This window comes from Salvia splendens, chromosome 6 (assembly GCF_004379255.2).
Source record: "Salvia splendens isolate huo1 chromosome 6, SspV2, whole genome shotgun sequence".
Taxonomy (NCBI): domain Eukaryota; kingdom Viridiplantae; phylum Streptophyta; class Magnoliopsida; order Lamiales; family Lamiaceae; genus Salvia; species Salvia splendens.
The window spans coordinates 5840986-5856887 of record NC_056037.1 but is presented as its reverse complement, the minus strand read 5'-3'; the positions used below and the strand labels follow the sequence as shown (position 1 = coordinate 5856887).

Below are 15902 nucleotides of genomic sequence, written 5' to 3'. Positions count from 1 at the left end.
GACCGAGATTGCGAAGAAACTTAAATCTAAGGGGAGAAAAGGAGTTTAACACTCCCCTATATATATATATATATATATATAGGGGAGTGTTATTCTCCTATTCATCCCTTAGATCCTTTATTCTTCTTAATATGGGCCGTTAGATCTCATTCATCAACGATCCAGATGATCTGCATTATTATACTATAATGGTGCATTATTAGTCGGTGTGCATTATTCAACTGAAAATCTGCATTATTACACTATAATGGTGCATTATTAGTCGGTGTGCATTATTCAACTGAAAATCTGCATTATTAAATGACACGTGGCATCAATCTAACCGTCAGATGACAAAATCGTGGGGCTGAGATCAAGAAGGAAAAAGGAGGAAATATGCAAAAAGGAAATGAATACATCCCTATATATATATATATATATATATATATAGGTTAGTGATCAAGATATAACTAATTTTAAGTGTATAACTAGAGAACAAATCTCAGCCACTCATTATCTTAATCTAATGATAAAATTAAGTATTCATTTTCTATTAATAAAAATTGTATGAGGGTATTTTTGGGAAATACATTGTTCCATATTTTGCTACTAAACGAGAAGCCATGATCCAGAAGCGTCTCGCGACGAGAGATCCCTGGACACCACCGCGCTCAGGCTCCTGCCGATGACCGGATCGCGGCGACGGCGGGAGAGGGGGAGGAGGCGCGGCAAGTCGGAGTTGCTGTGGATGCTCATCGATGTGATGCAGCAGAAATGATGCATAGCACACGGATTGACTTTATCATAATTTGGATCGATGCGTCATGGAAATTGAACCGATCGTTCCCCGGAATTCGCGGCGAGCGGCAAATCGGTGGTGGCGGAGAAGCGATTCAATATAGAGTGATTTTATTTTATTAGATTATTTTTTATAGTGTTTGATGCTCAGCTGTGTCTACATTTGCTAATTGAATGGAAAATTGAATGATTGGTACTCCGGAAACGCAGATCTGGTGGTTATCATTTTAATTGATTGATAGATTGATTTGGTTTTATCTTATTTTTTGATTTCATGCTCTTTGGGTCTGATTGTCTTAATTTTGATAGATCACGAATTCAGATTTGATGGTGATAAGGAGTGAAATCCTCGTTGAAGAAAGTATGTTTAGTGCTATGAATTCTAGGGTTTAATTAAATTTGGAAAGTGCAGGATGATTTTAAGAAATGCTCTATTTCATTAAAATTTGTGCATTTAAAATAATATGAAAATTAATGTATAATTAATAAAATGATAGATCATGATTTCTGATATGGATTATGATTTTACTTCTTGTTTACAAAACACATCACTTTTAGCGTGATTTTACTTCACTCTTGTTTACAAAACACATCACTCTTAGTATGATTTTACTTCACTCTTGTTTACAAAACACATCACTCTTAGCATGATTTTACTCCACTCTTGTTTACAAAACACATCACTCTTATTATGATTTTACTTCACTGTTGTTTACAAAACACATCACTCTTAGCGTGATTTTACTTCACTATTGTTTACAAAACACATCACTCTTAGCATGACTTTACTTCACTCTTGTTTACAAAACACATCACTCTTATTATGATTTTACTTCACTCTTGTTTACAAAATACATCACTCTTAGCGTGATTTTACTTCACTCTTGTTTACAAAACACATCACTCTTAGTTTGATTGTACTTCACTCTTGTTTACAAAACACATCACTCTTAGCGTGATATTACTTCACTCTTGTTTACAAAACACATCACTCTTAGCATGATTTTACTTCACTCTTGTTTACGAAACACATCACTCTTAGCATGATTTTACTTTACTCTTGTTTACGAAACACAACACTCTTAGCATGATTTTACTTCACTCTTGTTTACAAAACACATCACTCTTAGCATGAATTTACTTCACTATAATTTACAAAATACATCACTCTTACATAATCTTTGGATGTAAATTGGCTTCAGATGACTAAATTTAGTGGAATAGAGTTGATAATTATGAAAGTTTTCAGTTTTGAACCAACAACAATACAATGGGAACAGTATGATTAGTTGTTCTAGTTTTGCATGAGCCAAGTGGATCTTCAGTTCTCGTGCAAAATATATGTATATTCTTTTATATCAACTTTTGTATTTTTGTGACATGAAGATGCAGGCAAGAAAAAGAAGAGTTTTGAGAAGTTGTTTATCAATTGCAGAGAACTCCAGCTACAAAATCAGGGAAACCAAATCTCAAGACAAAATTACTCTATTTATCCACTGATTTTTATTAATATACAAATTGACGGCGCCGCCGCTGCCGGAGAGCTCGATGTTGTGGCTCGGCGGCCGGGACAGGTCGGCGCCGCCGCGGAAGCGGGAGAAGGATCCGGAGAATAGATCGTTCATCTTGTGAGGATTGAGTGATTGGATTTGGAAATTGGAAGTATAAAAGGGGGAATTGGTTGGTGAAGAATGTTGGATGAGTGAAGGAGTGGTCAATGAAGTCTTGAGTCGTGCGTGCTGGTTCAACTACATAAAATTCTCAAACAGATGCTAAACAGAGGAGGAGGAGGAGAGAGAGAGATTAAGACGAGACGAATTTGATTTTGGATTTAATTCGATCTGCAATGACAATAATACCCCTGACTTGTTATTATGGAGTAAATTTGTGAATGAGGGAGCTAATATCTCATTAAATTCAAAAATTAACATTAGCCCTTGATTTTTTTGATCTTGTGGCTATTATTTGTTCTCTAGTTATATGGTTAAGAGGTGTTTGCCATAGATCACTACCATATATATATATATATATATATAGAGGTGTGATTAAATACAAACTCTCTAAAATACAAACTATACAAACTATGTCACCGGAGTGTACAAATTCTGTCACCGGAGTGTACAAATTATGTCAACGGACTGTACAAATTCTGTCACCGGGGGTCGATGTCAACGGAATGTACAAATTATGTCACCGGGGGATGTACGGAGTGTACAAATTCTGTCGACGGGGGTGTCCAAATTCTGATTTTTCGATGTCAAAATGTTGACATTAGAAAAATCTCTTATATTAACCGTTGATTAGTTGTATTAAGTGAGTATGATTAACAAATGGGTTTCATATTTCATTAACAAATCTTGCTCACATTTAACCAGTTCACTAAAATTCGTGAAAAAGCAAACAAAACTAGTATAGTACTTATTAAATTATGACAGAGAATAGATAGAAATAGGATTTTCATTTCAAAGACTCAAGTAATGTATTAAGTACTCGTTTTGTCAGCCATTGATAGCCATATTTGGGATCGAAACAAAGTTTATATAATGTGAAGAAAAATATGGTGGAAAATTAATTTAATAGTAGAAATTTTGCTTTTATATATTAAATTTTTAAATAAATATAAATGAAATAAATTGATAAAATACCTATTTACTAAAAACAAAAAAAAACTCTCTCCATCCCATAAACATAAAAAACTATTTTCCTTTTTTATCCGTTCTATAAAAATCTATTTTCTATTTATAAAAAAAATTCAAACTCATTATTAAATATACTAGAACTTATTATTAAATACTAATAATAATATAAAATTTATTATTCATTAATACTACTCCCTCCATCCCTGAAAATTTGTCCCAACTTTCCTTTTTCGTCCGTTCCCAAATTTGTCCCATTTCACTTTTATCATTTTTTATATTGGACCCCACATTCCACTAACTCATTCCTACTCACATTTTATTATAAAACTAATATATAAAAGTTAAGCACACATTCCACTAACTTTTTCAACCCACTTTCCATTACATTTTTTAAAACTCGTGCCCGATCAAACTGCGACGAATTTTGGTGGACGGAGGTAGTACTATTTTAACCGCAGAATTGGACAGGGGCTAGTGAAACAAAGTTAACATAACAGCATTAGGTAGGCCCCAGAGGCCATTCTGGAGGATGACAACCCTACAAAAAGAGAGCATAACTCTATCTATCTTCTGGCCTCTGCATTACATAAACGCGGCACCCCGTTGCTGTGCCACACCCTTCCTTACGTGTCCTCTCTCTTCAATTACTCAACACATCTCTCTCTTTCTCTCTATATATGTATTATTATCACAACTCAACAACACATCATCTTCATCCTATACTGAAAACCACTCATATGGCCAAATCAAGATTCCCTTCTCCACCGCTGCTGCTCCTCCTCCTCTTCCTCCTCGTTGCTGTCTCCCACAGCCACGCCGCCGCGGTGGGCAGAAAAGTGGGGGGGCGGATGCAGGTGAAGAACGTGAGGGAGAACAAGGAAGTGCAAGAGCTCGGGAGATACTGCGTGAGAGAGTACAACGACCACAAGGCCAACGGCGAGAAGCTTCTCGTGTTCTCGCAGGTGCTGGAGGCCGAGACGCAGGTCGTCTCCGGCATCAAGTACTACCTCAAGATCTCCGCTGCCACGCTCGGAGGCGGCGCCCCCCACCAGACTTTTGATGCGGTTGTGGTCGTCAAGCCGTGGCTGCATAACAAGGATTTGGTCCATTTTGCGCCTTCGCAACCTTCTACTAATACCGCCAAGTAGAAAACATATTCACTAATTCTGTGATTTTGCTATTTTCTACTTGTGTTCCCATTTTGTTTTCTTTTTGAGAGTTTGTGAATCTACAACGGGTAATAATGTGTGAGTTTCTCCTCAAAATCTTCATTTTTTAGTATACAAGCTGCTCCAACTTACATATTTTGTGCTACTACTATTATTGCAAAATTTCATGCACTCTCCACTACACACATATACTATACATTATCAACTAATTAATCATTGCTCAATTATGATTTGTACGGTCTTAATTAATCATTGGTAAAATTGAATCTGACCTCGAAAATCATGAAAATAAGGAGTCATTTTTCTCCTACGTATATTGTTTATTAATATCGTGTCTCTGTGTGTTAATATTATATTTATAAGGTTAATCATAACCGCTTTTGTATGGTGTAGTGCAATATCTTGTGTAGCCATGGGTGATTTGAGAACAATTGTAAGAAAAAAAATTCATAGATGACTTTCCAGATACCATCATATCGGCATTTTGTATGAGTAACTTTCTATCTTTCGATAGCAATTCGTATTTTTAGATATATGAGATTCTACTATAACTCAATATTCTCCAGTTTTGTGTGGATAATATATTGAAGAAAACGTATCAATAATTTATACTGGAAATTTAATTTTTGAGAATGTATTCACTCACTCGGACGAAAGTTAAATTTTCCCATATATCCTATTTTTTCCCCCCATCTTAGATAAAGAAAAAAAAAGATAAAACAAGTGGAGTAGTAATAATTTATTCTCTCTATTTCATAAATGAAATGGGTAGCCATGACATGACACATGAGGATTTTGACACTGGTTCAAGCCAATCTCTTTGTTTATGTACAAAGGGCGTTTGTCATACATCTACTTGTCATAGGGGAATTCCAAATCATTCTCCACAACTTTGAAGTGCTGGGGATGCTGCCCTGAGCAGTACAGATTCCACATCTTGACGTAGGACCGCTCCAAATTTCTCACCTGATCATACAAAACCCCAACTTCACAAATTAATACTCCTCTTCATACCATAAAATCAGCAGACAGATCTGATTAAATTTGAGTGAAGTAGTGATGATGATGGTAATACTGACCCAGCGTGCTGTGTCGAAAAGAGGACAGCTTAGGCGCGCCGCCTTCAGCCTCTTGGTAAGATCTTCCAGCTTTTCGCGATTAAGTGCTAGAGAAACTGCCTTCTCTTCATACTCTTCCATACTAATCATGTTAAAAATCCAGTCACAGTCAGCCAAACAGCAAAAGAAATTAGATAGTATGAGACTAGCATATGTTAAGATGCATTACTTATTCACAATCATCTCTTCACCAACCCCGGTTGCCAAACAGAGCGAGCCAGCAACTCTAGTAGCCATTTTCTCAAGAGGAAGAGTAACCATCGGTAGACCAGCCCAAAGAACATCTGTCCCGGTAGTATGTGCATTGCAAAGTGGTCTATTTGACATTATAGCAGAATCAACATGAGATCAGAATAGTTTAAACACATATGCTGGTTAAACATAAGCTGTCTGAAAGCAGTAAAAGAACCATACGTATCAAGAAAGAGGTCTGCTAATGAACTACGCCTTATGTGCTCCTGTTTCATTGCAACATCTGTGAATATTATTTGGTCTGGTTGCACCCCCTGTGCAGCAGCATCTGGATAACAAGTAAAAAGTTTTAGTATATGCCATCCAACTACACCTCTCTCTTACTGAACATAATACAGGTACATATGAACATACAAGCACGCAGCCTCATCTCTCCTGCCGCCGGAAATCTGAGAAGCCAAAGTGCACTGTTTGGAACACGCTTAAGAATATTGCACCTGAAGTCATTAAAGAAGATTCTTAGCACATCATCAAATTGTAAGATGGCAATTTTCAAACATTATAATTTTGACCATATATACCAGGTTGTAAAAATCTGAGGATCCATCTTGTAGAGTTGATTGAAACAAGCAAATATAAATTTGTCTTCTGGCAACCCATAGTCTGACCTCTTAGGTTTGCAGTTTGGATCCAGGACATCGAGATTTTTCTTAAAGACATTGCAACAGGTTAGAAGTCAGCAAAATATATATACAATATCAGCCAAAAAAAGAATAATTCTTCTAGGTAAACAGAAAAGAAAGAGAAAATCTCAATGGTTACCTGCTTATAGTCATTCACAAAATAGCAATGAGGTAGATGGACAATCTTTTCAGAATAGATATTTGAGTAACACATAGGTGACACAAACTGCAACAAAAACACGGAACAGTAAGGGAGACCCGCAAAACATTGAATTATGGGTCAAGAACAGCACTTGGATGCTAGGGGACGACATGTATCAGATTCCAATACAAACAATGCAGATAGTACAACATAAGTAGTATACCTCATCAGTAACCAAATAATGTATGTACTTAGCTCCTGTGGTCCCAGGAAATCCCATATATGAAACCTGAATAGGAGCAGGCTGCATTGAAAATATTTCATTTCTTGCCCCCTGCAGATATGCAAACAAACCAATCACTATCGCACTGAAGATTCAATCTACAGATATGCAAACAAAACAAGCAAAGAATCGGCAATAAGATATGTTTAATACCTTAGTGTAGCCATTGAGGTTAATAAGAATCTGAATCTGATTCTCATTGATCATCCTTGCAATAGTATCAGATGCCATAGATGACACGTCAATAAAATGCTCAGCTTCCGATTGGATTCTTAGCCTCCATTCAGAACCATCATTTGGACTTAATGCATAGCAGAAAACCTACAATTATAACAATCTTATAGCACACCAAGAGGTAGTCAGAACTTAACCAATCTATGTACATAATACACTAACCTCAATGTTATCTTTGTCATGCATTCCAAAAACTGAACCCATAAGATGTGACAAAGGGTGGTTACCAAAATCGCTGCTCACATATCTGTGAGATAATAAACACGTTAATATATATTATATATCAGTCACTGTGAAAAAAGGAGGGTACTTCTGTAGCACAATAAAAATCGTCAATAAACCTACCCTACTCTTAACCGGCCATTCCTGCCCCCACCCCTTATTGGTAGTGGAGTTGGATGGTTGAAAGGAGGAAGTGAGTATCGGGATGCAACAACGGTACAGTGTGCAGCATATTTCCAACTGCATGTATCAAAACCTCCAAGTTACAAAATTTACCAATGAATTCGAGAATGCCCAACCAAAAGAGTTGTGAACGCCCTTACCTGATTTCAAGAGCAAGCATGGGGTCAAGAGGATAAGCTATTGCATGAAAAGGCTGCACACTTGGAATAACTGACATCTACAACGAATAAATAAAAGGCCAGTGATGAACAAAATGAATATCTGAAATCTATATTTGTTCAATCAGGAAATGATGAATGGTGGTCGCCAAATCAAGATGGGACTAGAGAATCTGATTGTGATGATTAGCAAAACCTTGATCTGTCTTCTAAGTATCCCTTCAACTTCAGCAAACATCTTGTCCCGGTCTTCCCAGTCGCACACACACTGAGGTAAATTTTATTTAAGATAATCATGTTAGAGAAAGATCAACTAGCCACTGGATAAAATACAAAAGAGACAAACACCACAAAATTATAAATATTTTACTAAATTTTGCAAGAATTTAATACATTAACAAGTTAGGAAGTAAACAGTTGAACAATTACAGAACCGTATCAATTATAACAAGTATGGTGAAAGACTATAATATAGTTGAAGTAACATGGTAGATGGGATAGAATCAAATTGGACCACTGAATATAACCATATTCCAAGACTTCTGTTTGTTTCCTTCTGCATTCATGCGTGTAAGAACTCATGAATGCAGAAGGAAACAAACAGAAGCAGCTATTCATGTAGAGGATGAGCACATGATCTGGATGCTTAACACATGATTAATTTATAGAAACGTCAAGAAAGAACATATAGAATACGATATGTACCTGCAAAGTGTGGAGAAGGTTGCAGGTTGCCTCTGGAAAATCTGGACGCAATGCCAATGCATGCTTATAGCTCTTAATCGCAGCTTCTACATGGCCACTGCAGGTACCCCAAACAAAAGGATGTAAAGCATATGCTGACAATGTCTAGAGAAATAGAGTAGCTAGACCTTCTCAACTAGTTCAAACATCTGCTGGAAGGAACCTAAAAATATACCTATCCTTGTATGCCGAAGCTAAATTAGCATGAGCCTCAGCCATGCTTGGCCGGATGGTAATAGCACGCATATAATCTTGAATGGCTTCATTTACTCTTCCAATTTCTTTGTAAGTGTTACCCCGATTGACAAGCCCATCAACAGCCAATGGATCAATTCTGAGGACCTCATTGTAGCACGATATTGCATCAGCATAATTACCCTGTAATACAGCCAAACATGTTAGTTGCAGCTCTCTCATCATGACCATGTTAATGTGTAATTGGACAGATCAATATCATTCACTCCAATCGGGCAAGAAATTATTGTAACAAAAGACAACTTTGAATTCTATTAACTAGGGTACTGCACAAAATTACAAGAAAGGAAAATGGTGGCTCCATACCTGTTGCTTGTATATTATGGCTAAATTATTGAAAGGAGCAGAGAGTCCTGTGGTAACAGTTAACGTTGTCTTGTAGCATTGAGCAGCAGCACTCATCATGTTCCTTCAACATACAGAAGACAGATTTCATGACCAAAAACCCAGCAAAGAGCAAAAGAAATAGCATATGCAATCTGCATAAGTTAGTTCATTGAAATCAAACATACCACTCCATGTAAATATTTCCAAGATTTGTAAGGGCTTGAGGGTGACTAGGTTGAAGAGACAGGCATTGCTTCACAAGGAAACAACATAATTAGTGCATGCAGAGATTAGTTACATAACAAACATTTTAAAATAACAGAACAGAAACTAACTCGGTAGCAATGAATTGCTTCATCTACTCTTCCGGCATCTTTCAATGCATTACCCTAGCAATCAAAATCCAACACAGAATAATCAGCTAAATTGCTTGAAGTTTTCAACTAAAGAAATATAACTAGATGGACTTATAAAAAAGACTTCTGACCAGATTATTGTACGCCTCCAAAAATCCAGCATCACAGGCAATAGCTCGCTTGTAGTTAACTATTGCCATATCAAGGTTACTTTGCTCATAGTATACACTTGCCAAGTTTCCTGCAGTTGAGGATCATAAAGCACTTCCACTTAATCACAACTTGTTCTAACAGAGTAACAGTTCTGTGAAATATTTATGTAATTATTTCGCCTAAGGAAAAGATGAAAACATTTCCTGAATCACTTACCAAAAGCCATAGCACTATCTGGTCTTGACTGCAGGGCTCTTTGGTAGCATACAATAGACTCTTGTAGCATTCCTAAGGCCTGGAGAACATAAAGGAGACTTGTCTTTCTCCATAATCTTGCCCCATTTGCAGCTAACTAACCATACAAGTATAAAGAACAAAACTAACCTTGTAAACATTTCCAAGATTTAAGTAGGCATCGGAGAAGTTTGGCTTCAACTTGACGGCTTCCTGGATGTAACATGAAATACAGTGAGGAGCACACAAGAACACGCCACCAACCATATCAAAAACAAACCAGAAAATATGAATGTACACAATGAGGTCATGAAAATTATCATATCCTAAAAGACTAAACCGGTTGTTCTACCTTGTAGTATTGCAAGGCCCGGTTAAGATCACCAGCCTCCATAAAAAGACCAGCAAGATTGGACCATGCAATAGCAAAAGTGGGCTGTATTCCAAGAGCGTCCAAATAACAATTGTATGCCTGATAAAAGGAAACATAGCATCAAAGCATCAGATCATGGAAAACATGCTTGATGGGAAAAATTGTCCCATCTGCTAACATACCTCTTGTACCAAACCTTGAGCTTTCATCAGATTTCCAAGATTACTATGGGCATCAACCTAAGGAAATTAAATTGAAATAGATATAAGAAGATACAACATGTTGGATATAATAGTAGACAAGTCTTAGATGAATGAAAGTTACCAAACGTGGATTTAGAGCAAGTGCTTGACGACAACATTGAGCAGCCTCGGTGAACCTTCCCTTGCGCATGTAAGCACTAGCTAAATTTGACCATGCATCGGCAAAATTAGGCCGGAGCTGCAAGTAAATTGTTCAGAAATGCGGGTATTTGTGCAAGTCCAGTGCATGAGAAGTTGCCAACTACCTCGTGCATTTAACCTTTGCATATCATTTCGTATATTTAGAATGAGAAAATAGAGCCTATAGTGATTAATGAGACAGATCACAAAACCCAGAAACCATATGACTAGTGGACTACAATAAAGAAAAAGTAGTGGCAAAAACTATTACTAGTATTCAGCTAAAGGAAGTGGACATAATGGTTAATGTGATTGACGTAGTAGATATCCCAGGAAGAACATAATGGGAGCATTTTATCAGTGATTTAACTCAAGAAAATACTGTGAAACTGTAAGAGTTAGGAAGAATCACTTCCACAAGGTTCTCACACAGTCACACACACGATAATATTTGTCAATAGTTTCAACTAATTATATCATAAATTCAGAAAGAGTGGTTCTATTATTGCAGTTGTGCAGAGGGACCCTGGTAACAATCAGATTAATGAAGAAACATAGAAGGCCGATCAATAAACCCATTTATAGGACAAAGTCTTACTAAGTTTCTCCCAGTACACTTATAAGCAGATTTTTTTTAAAAAAGAACACACAGTGACTGTATGCAAAATGGAATTCGTGGATATCAGTATTCAGTCAACAGGAAAATCACAGGAGAAAATCACAAGAAGCTGGAGGTCAAGGAAATTTTTAAAGAAAAATCAAATTGATGTATATTTCATACGCACATAATTGCCTTTCATGCAAATAGATCAAACTGCAACTGAATTCCAAAGGAAGACAGACCTCAATTGCGATCAAGTAATAACGAATTGCAACATCGATGTTTCCTTTTTCCTGGCAGAAAACAAGAGCAACATATTTAGCATCTCCATTAATTCACATCCAAGATCCAACCTACTAAGAAGGATGCACAACATCAAAAGGAGCACCTTCCAAGCATTAGCCATATTCCCATAGCACTCGGCAAACTGTGGATCAATTCTAAGAGCTTCTTCATTCTTTGCAACACATGAATCAAAGTCATGCAACTGACCAAAAAATTTCATAAAATAAGTTTGAATGTTTGCTTTCCAGGTCCAAGAGCTGATTCGAAGACGTAAAAGGCAGTAATCAGGTAAATAGGTAAAAATGAAAGTAACCAAATAGCAACCTGATAATAGGTTGCACCCAACAGAAGGAGGTTGTCGGTGCGGCATGGGTTTCTATCGTAGACCGCCTTTCCATGTTCTAGTGCTTGTTTATAATTCCCAGCTTTATAATTTTGATGAGCAAGGTTCAAGAGTGTGTCTTCGTCTACTACATCAATACAAAAAGGGAGATGTTAAAAGACAAATTATCTCCAAGTTTGATCAAGAACTATTTAATTGTACGTAACATGCACACATAAAAGCAATCAGAAAAAAAAGGCTAAAGAACCCGATACAAAGTCCAATTCCATTGAGTTTCCAAGTCAACTTAAAAATAAAGCTTTGACTAACACAGCGATTTCTGAAATACATAGCTAGCATTTTTCAGAATCTAAGATAACACTGATTACAATCCAAATGATGTGCCATCTCAGAATAAATGAAGTGGCATGGGTCACGGGTAGCCTATTTAGCTGAAAAGGGTCATACATTAAGATAGAAGCAACAACTTATCAAAGCACAAATATCGAAACTTGGAAGCAATGCTTCTTCAAACTGGACAAGTCGAAAAACATTTTCAATAGGAAAATAGAAAAAGCCTACACGGTTAGCAAATCCCTATAGCAGATAATAAAACCCACAAAAATTGGTGTCCGAAAGTTTCAGTGGTTAAATGTACTAGTTATAACTTAGAAGTACCTGAAGGGGATAACCTGAATTCAACAGAATCAACAAAGCATCGATGTTTTACGAATTCGCATATGATCTTACCACCCAGATACTAATCATAAAGTTCCAGCTCAAGGGTAATAATTCTCCAAGGAAAGTATATAAAAAAATTCAAAAACATAAATTCATAAAACAGCCAATTATAGCACCAGTTTTAACCGAAAGTTAGGAAGCATCAGAGCACAACTCCTCCACTAAAAAGCAGAGTTAAGGTTTTAAAAAAACCAAACCTTCACGAGAAGTCTCTTGTTTGATGTTACTCGAAGAGATCAAAGCCAATGACGATTCCTCCCGGTGATGATCGGTGCCAACATTGTACGGAACCCTAGCCACATGCTGGGTCTGCTGCTGCTGCTGCTGTAACTGCTGCAGACTGAGGTTGTACTGCCGCGGATCGCTCTGCAACGACAGCATGACTGCCGATCCTCCCGATCACGATCCCCGCCGCCGCGGAATTTAAATTACCCACCGTATTAAAAACTGAATCTTCACAAACCCAATATAATAAGAATTTCGGCAAAAGGAAAAGGGGGTGACATAATTCTGCTTCAGAAGGGTTTTGCCATGTGAAAAAATTGAAGATGCTCAAATCATTTAATATTACTTATCGCACTCACAGCTCTAGAGAGAAAGCGCGAAGAGGTGGGGAAAGGGAAGAGAGATTAGAGAATAAATGTGTTTGTGAAGAAAAGGAGAGAGAGAATCCCCTTTTCCTCGTCACAGTATTCTTCGAGGTAACATCTGGTTGATTCGAATAGGAGTACTATTTTCTGATTTTCTCATTATTTTTTTCTAAAATATATGCCCATATTTACAGACACTTAAAAGTTTGACGAATGATTTCACCAATTTAATTTTGGTGACAATATGGTCCCAAAGAAATTGGGAGAATATTATTAAGGTTAAAATTAAAATGTTGATTATTTTGTGCGACTATCATAGATTTGTTAAAATATTAGTAAAAGATTTGAAAAAACGGAATATTTATCATTTTCCTTTTTAATGCTGGGACTTCAAAAGTATCAACATATTCATAGTCACGATGATATCGAATAAAAAATGAACAAGTGGTTTATTCGATGACTTTATGTTAAAAGCTACAATAATATATGGTAGTATATTTTTTGGAATGTTTTATACTTTGGGATGGACAATATTTTATTACTCCTTGTCGAAACAAGTCAAACACCCTCTGTGTTTAATACCAGAACGATGCAATTTTATACTCCCTTTGCCCACTACATCTGAGCCGTTTCTTTTGGCGTATTTTTGCAACGGTGATAATAAATAGTTAAAGTAAATAAAAATTAAAGTAAGAGAAAATAATATAGAAGAAAGTCGTTTATACATTATTATCTTACTTACTTTACTTTATCTTTACTCTAACTATTTATTACCATTTTTGCAAAACAACGTCCGATTTGAAGTGTCTCACTTGTAACGGGACGGAGGGGAGGGAGTAGTATAATAGTACCGTTTTTTGGTTTAGACTTTAGATATTGATTTGTAAATATTACACCCAAAAATGTGGAGTACATTATTTTTAAAGAGACCGTTTGATATTTTTCCAATACAGATGGGTGTGGTTTTTTTTTTTTATGTGTATAGCTTATTTACATAGTAAACTTCAGGCAAAATATATCCTTAAGTCCTTATATTTTGATTGTTTATTTTAATAAGTTCGTATATAATTTATTGTTTTAGTAAGTCATTGTACTTTTATATTCGATATATTTCAATTCTTATTTGACGAAACAGTTAACTTTTCCGTTATAAAATAACACATCATAGGTTAATTATTTAATTATAGTATTTGGTTCCAAATATAAATTAATATTCGAACTTCAAATAATCAAACAACAAAATTCTTTTAACAAATTGGAATTCTTTAGTTTTTTTGTTTTTGTTTTTGTTTTTGATTTCGCTTTTATCTTTATTTTATTTTATTTATGTTACTAGGATATTAGGTGGAATATATTCAAATAATTAATATATGATGTGTTATTTTAAATGGAAAAGTTAACGGTACCATTAAATAAGGATTGGAATATATCGAACATTAAAGTACAAGGACTTACTAACACGAAAAAATAGTATAAAGACCTATTAAAATAAACAATCAAATTACACTAACTTAGGAATTGTATTTTGCCTAAACTTAAAAATAAGTGTCACCAAGTTTATGGTTATAACTACTAATTTAAAATTCCGTGGTGCCAATATAGTTTTGACTTTTGATTATGCTTTAATTAATTCATCCAACATATTTACGATTCATTTTAGGTAATATGTCCTACTCATAATCATAAGACGTAGCATCATGTATTATTCTATGTATATTATATAGATATACAAATATAGGGTAGTGATCAAGATATAACTAATCTTAAGTGTATAACTAGAGAACAAATCTCAGCCACACATCTTAATGGAACAAATATTATTTATTTTAATAATCTAAAATAGGCCAAGGGTATTTTTGGAAATTACATTATGAAATTTCACTGTGTTGCCGTTTTTTTCACGTTGCTGAGCTGGCATTCTCCCTGCTGCTCTCTAATGGCGTAGCCCAATCCTAGCAGCAGAAGAAAGCTTAGAACAGAGAGCGAGAGCTTGCCCATGGTTGATATCTTGATGCGCTGTGTGTGTGGTGATGAGAAGTGGCGAAGCGGAAGCGTCGGTATTTATAGGCGAAACACTCTGCAAATTGCATGGTTGCATATCTCCTTTGGCTTCCACCTATGATTTTGTGAGGGCTACATGGTGAATTCGTCTATTTATGTATTTGAATGTTGTACTCGCAACTATCGTTGGAGTTTGCATTTGTTATTTGAATATTATTGAACTTTCAAATCAGGAATCAGCAAGTGCAATCAGCTGATTGACAACTCCAGGCTCTGCAAGTGTGCTTGTATCACCAAGCTCGTCTAACTGTTGCGAAGCAATCTTCCTCAAAATTCTTCTCATTATCTTTCCGCTCGTCGTCTTTGGTTGACCAGGGGCCCAGTGTATTCTGTCCGGAGCTGCAAAGGCTCCAATCTAAAATAAAATCACACATTTTAATGTCCAATAATAGTAGCAAGATAACAAATACTCTCTGGTATGCTCCCAATCCTCTTACTAAAAACGGCTCTCAACATCCTTTCCCCAAAGCAAATGCAGTAATAATCATATTATGAATTGATAAAGCAATCTACTTTAGATATTTTATTCATATCATTCATGTCATTGATTATAATATAATATAATTTAATATAATAGAGTCGTTTGATTGATCAGCTAATTGTTGTAACCACATATCTAAGCATGATTTTACTTCACTGTTGTTTACAAAACACATCACTCTTAGCATAATTTTACT

General features: G+C 35.9%; 2 protein-coding genes across 3 annotated transcripts; one reads left to right on the top strand and one right to left on the bottom strand.

The window, feature by feature from the left end:
- Nucleotides 1-4153: 4153 nt before the first annotated feature.
- Nucleotides 4154-4655, top strand: LOC121808360 (cysteine proteinase inhibitor B-like). Its single transcript, XM_042208794.1, has one exon. The coding sequence runs from the start codon at nucleotides 4154-4156 to the stop codon at nucleotides 4562-4564; it is 411 nt and encodes a 136-aa protein (XP_042064728.1). The 3' UTR covers nucleotides 4565-4655.
- A 659-nt stretch (nucleotides 4656-5314) lies between these two features.
- On the bottom strand, nucleotides 5315-13278 carry LOC121808359 (probable UDP-N-acetylglucosamine--peptide N-acetylglucosaminyltransferase SEC). 2 transcript variants are annotated; one of them, XM_042208793.1, is made up of 28 exons: nucleotides 12772-13278; nucleotides 11836-11978; nucleotides 11615-11713; nucleotides 11469-11519; nucleotides 10567-10683; nucleotides 10425-10481; nucleotides 10222-10341; nucleotides 10020-10082; nucleotides 9852-9930; nucleotides 9614-9723; nucleotides 9462-9515; nucleotides 9312-9379; nucleotides 9106-9208; nucleotides 8720-8922; nucleotides 8506-8602; nucleotides 7997-8068; nucleotides 7783-7859; nucleotides 7583-7699; nucleotides 7400-7484; nucleotides 7157-7324; nucleotides 6944-7054; nucleotides 6718-6804; nucleotides 6477-6604; nucleotides 6310-6392; nucleotides 6118-6223; nucleotides 5873-6019; nucleotides 5665-5785; nucleotides 5315-5551 (listed from the first exon to the last, which is right to left on the bottom strand). In XM_042208793.1, the coding sequence occupies exons 1-28, from the start codon at nucleotides 12953-12955 to the stop codon at nucleotides 5438-5440; spliced, it is 2964 nt and encodes a 987-aa protein (XP_042064727.1). In that variant the 5' UTR covers nucleotides 12956-13278; the 3' UTR covers nucleotides 5315-5437. The 2 variants fall into 2 exon arrangements, with proteins under 2 accessions (XP_042064727.1, XP_042064726.1); XM_042208792.1 differs by having other exon boundaries at nucleotides 11836-11981; nucleotides 12772-13277.
- Nucleotides 13279-15902: the final 2624 nt, after the last annotated feature.

What these genes read in the sequence shown, in the direction of transcription:
- LOC121808360 (XM_042208794.1), top strand. Translation starts at nt 4,154, where the DNA reads ATGGCCAAATCAAGATTCCCTTCTCCACCGCTGCTGCTCCTCCTCCTC.
- LOC121808359 (XM_042208792.1), bottom strand. Translation starts at nt 12,955, where the DNA reads ATGCTGTCGTTGCAGAGCGATCCGCGGCAGTACAACCTCAGTCTGCAG. An exon ending in GGGCCTTGCAATACTACAAG is followed by an intron (nt 10,083 to 10,221) that starts GTAGAACAACCG and finishes TGTTACATCCAG; the next exon opens with GAAGCCGTCAAGTTGAAGCC. An exon ending in ATGACAAAGATAACATTGAG is followed by an intron (nt 7,325 to 7,399) that starts GTTAGTGTATTA and finishes TTATAATTGTAG; the next exon opens with GTTTTCTGCTATGCATTAAG.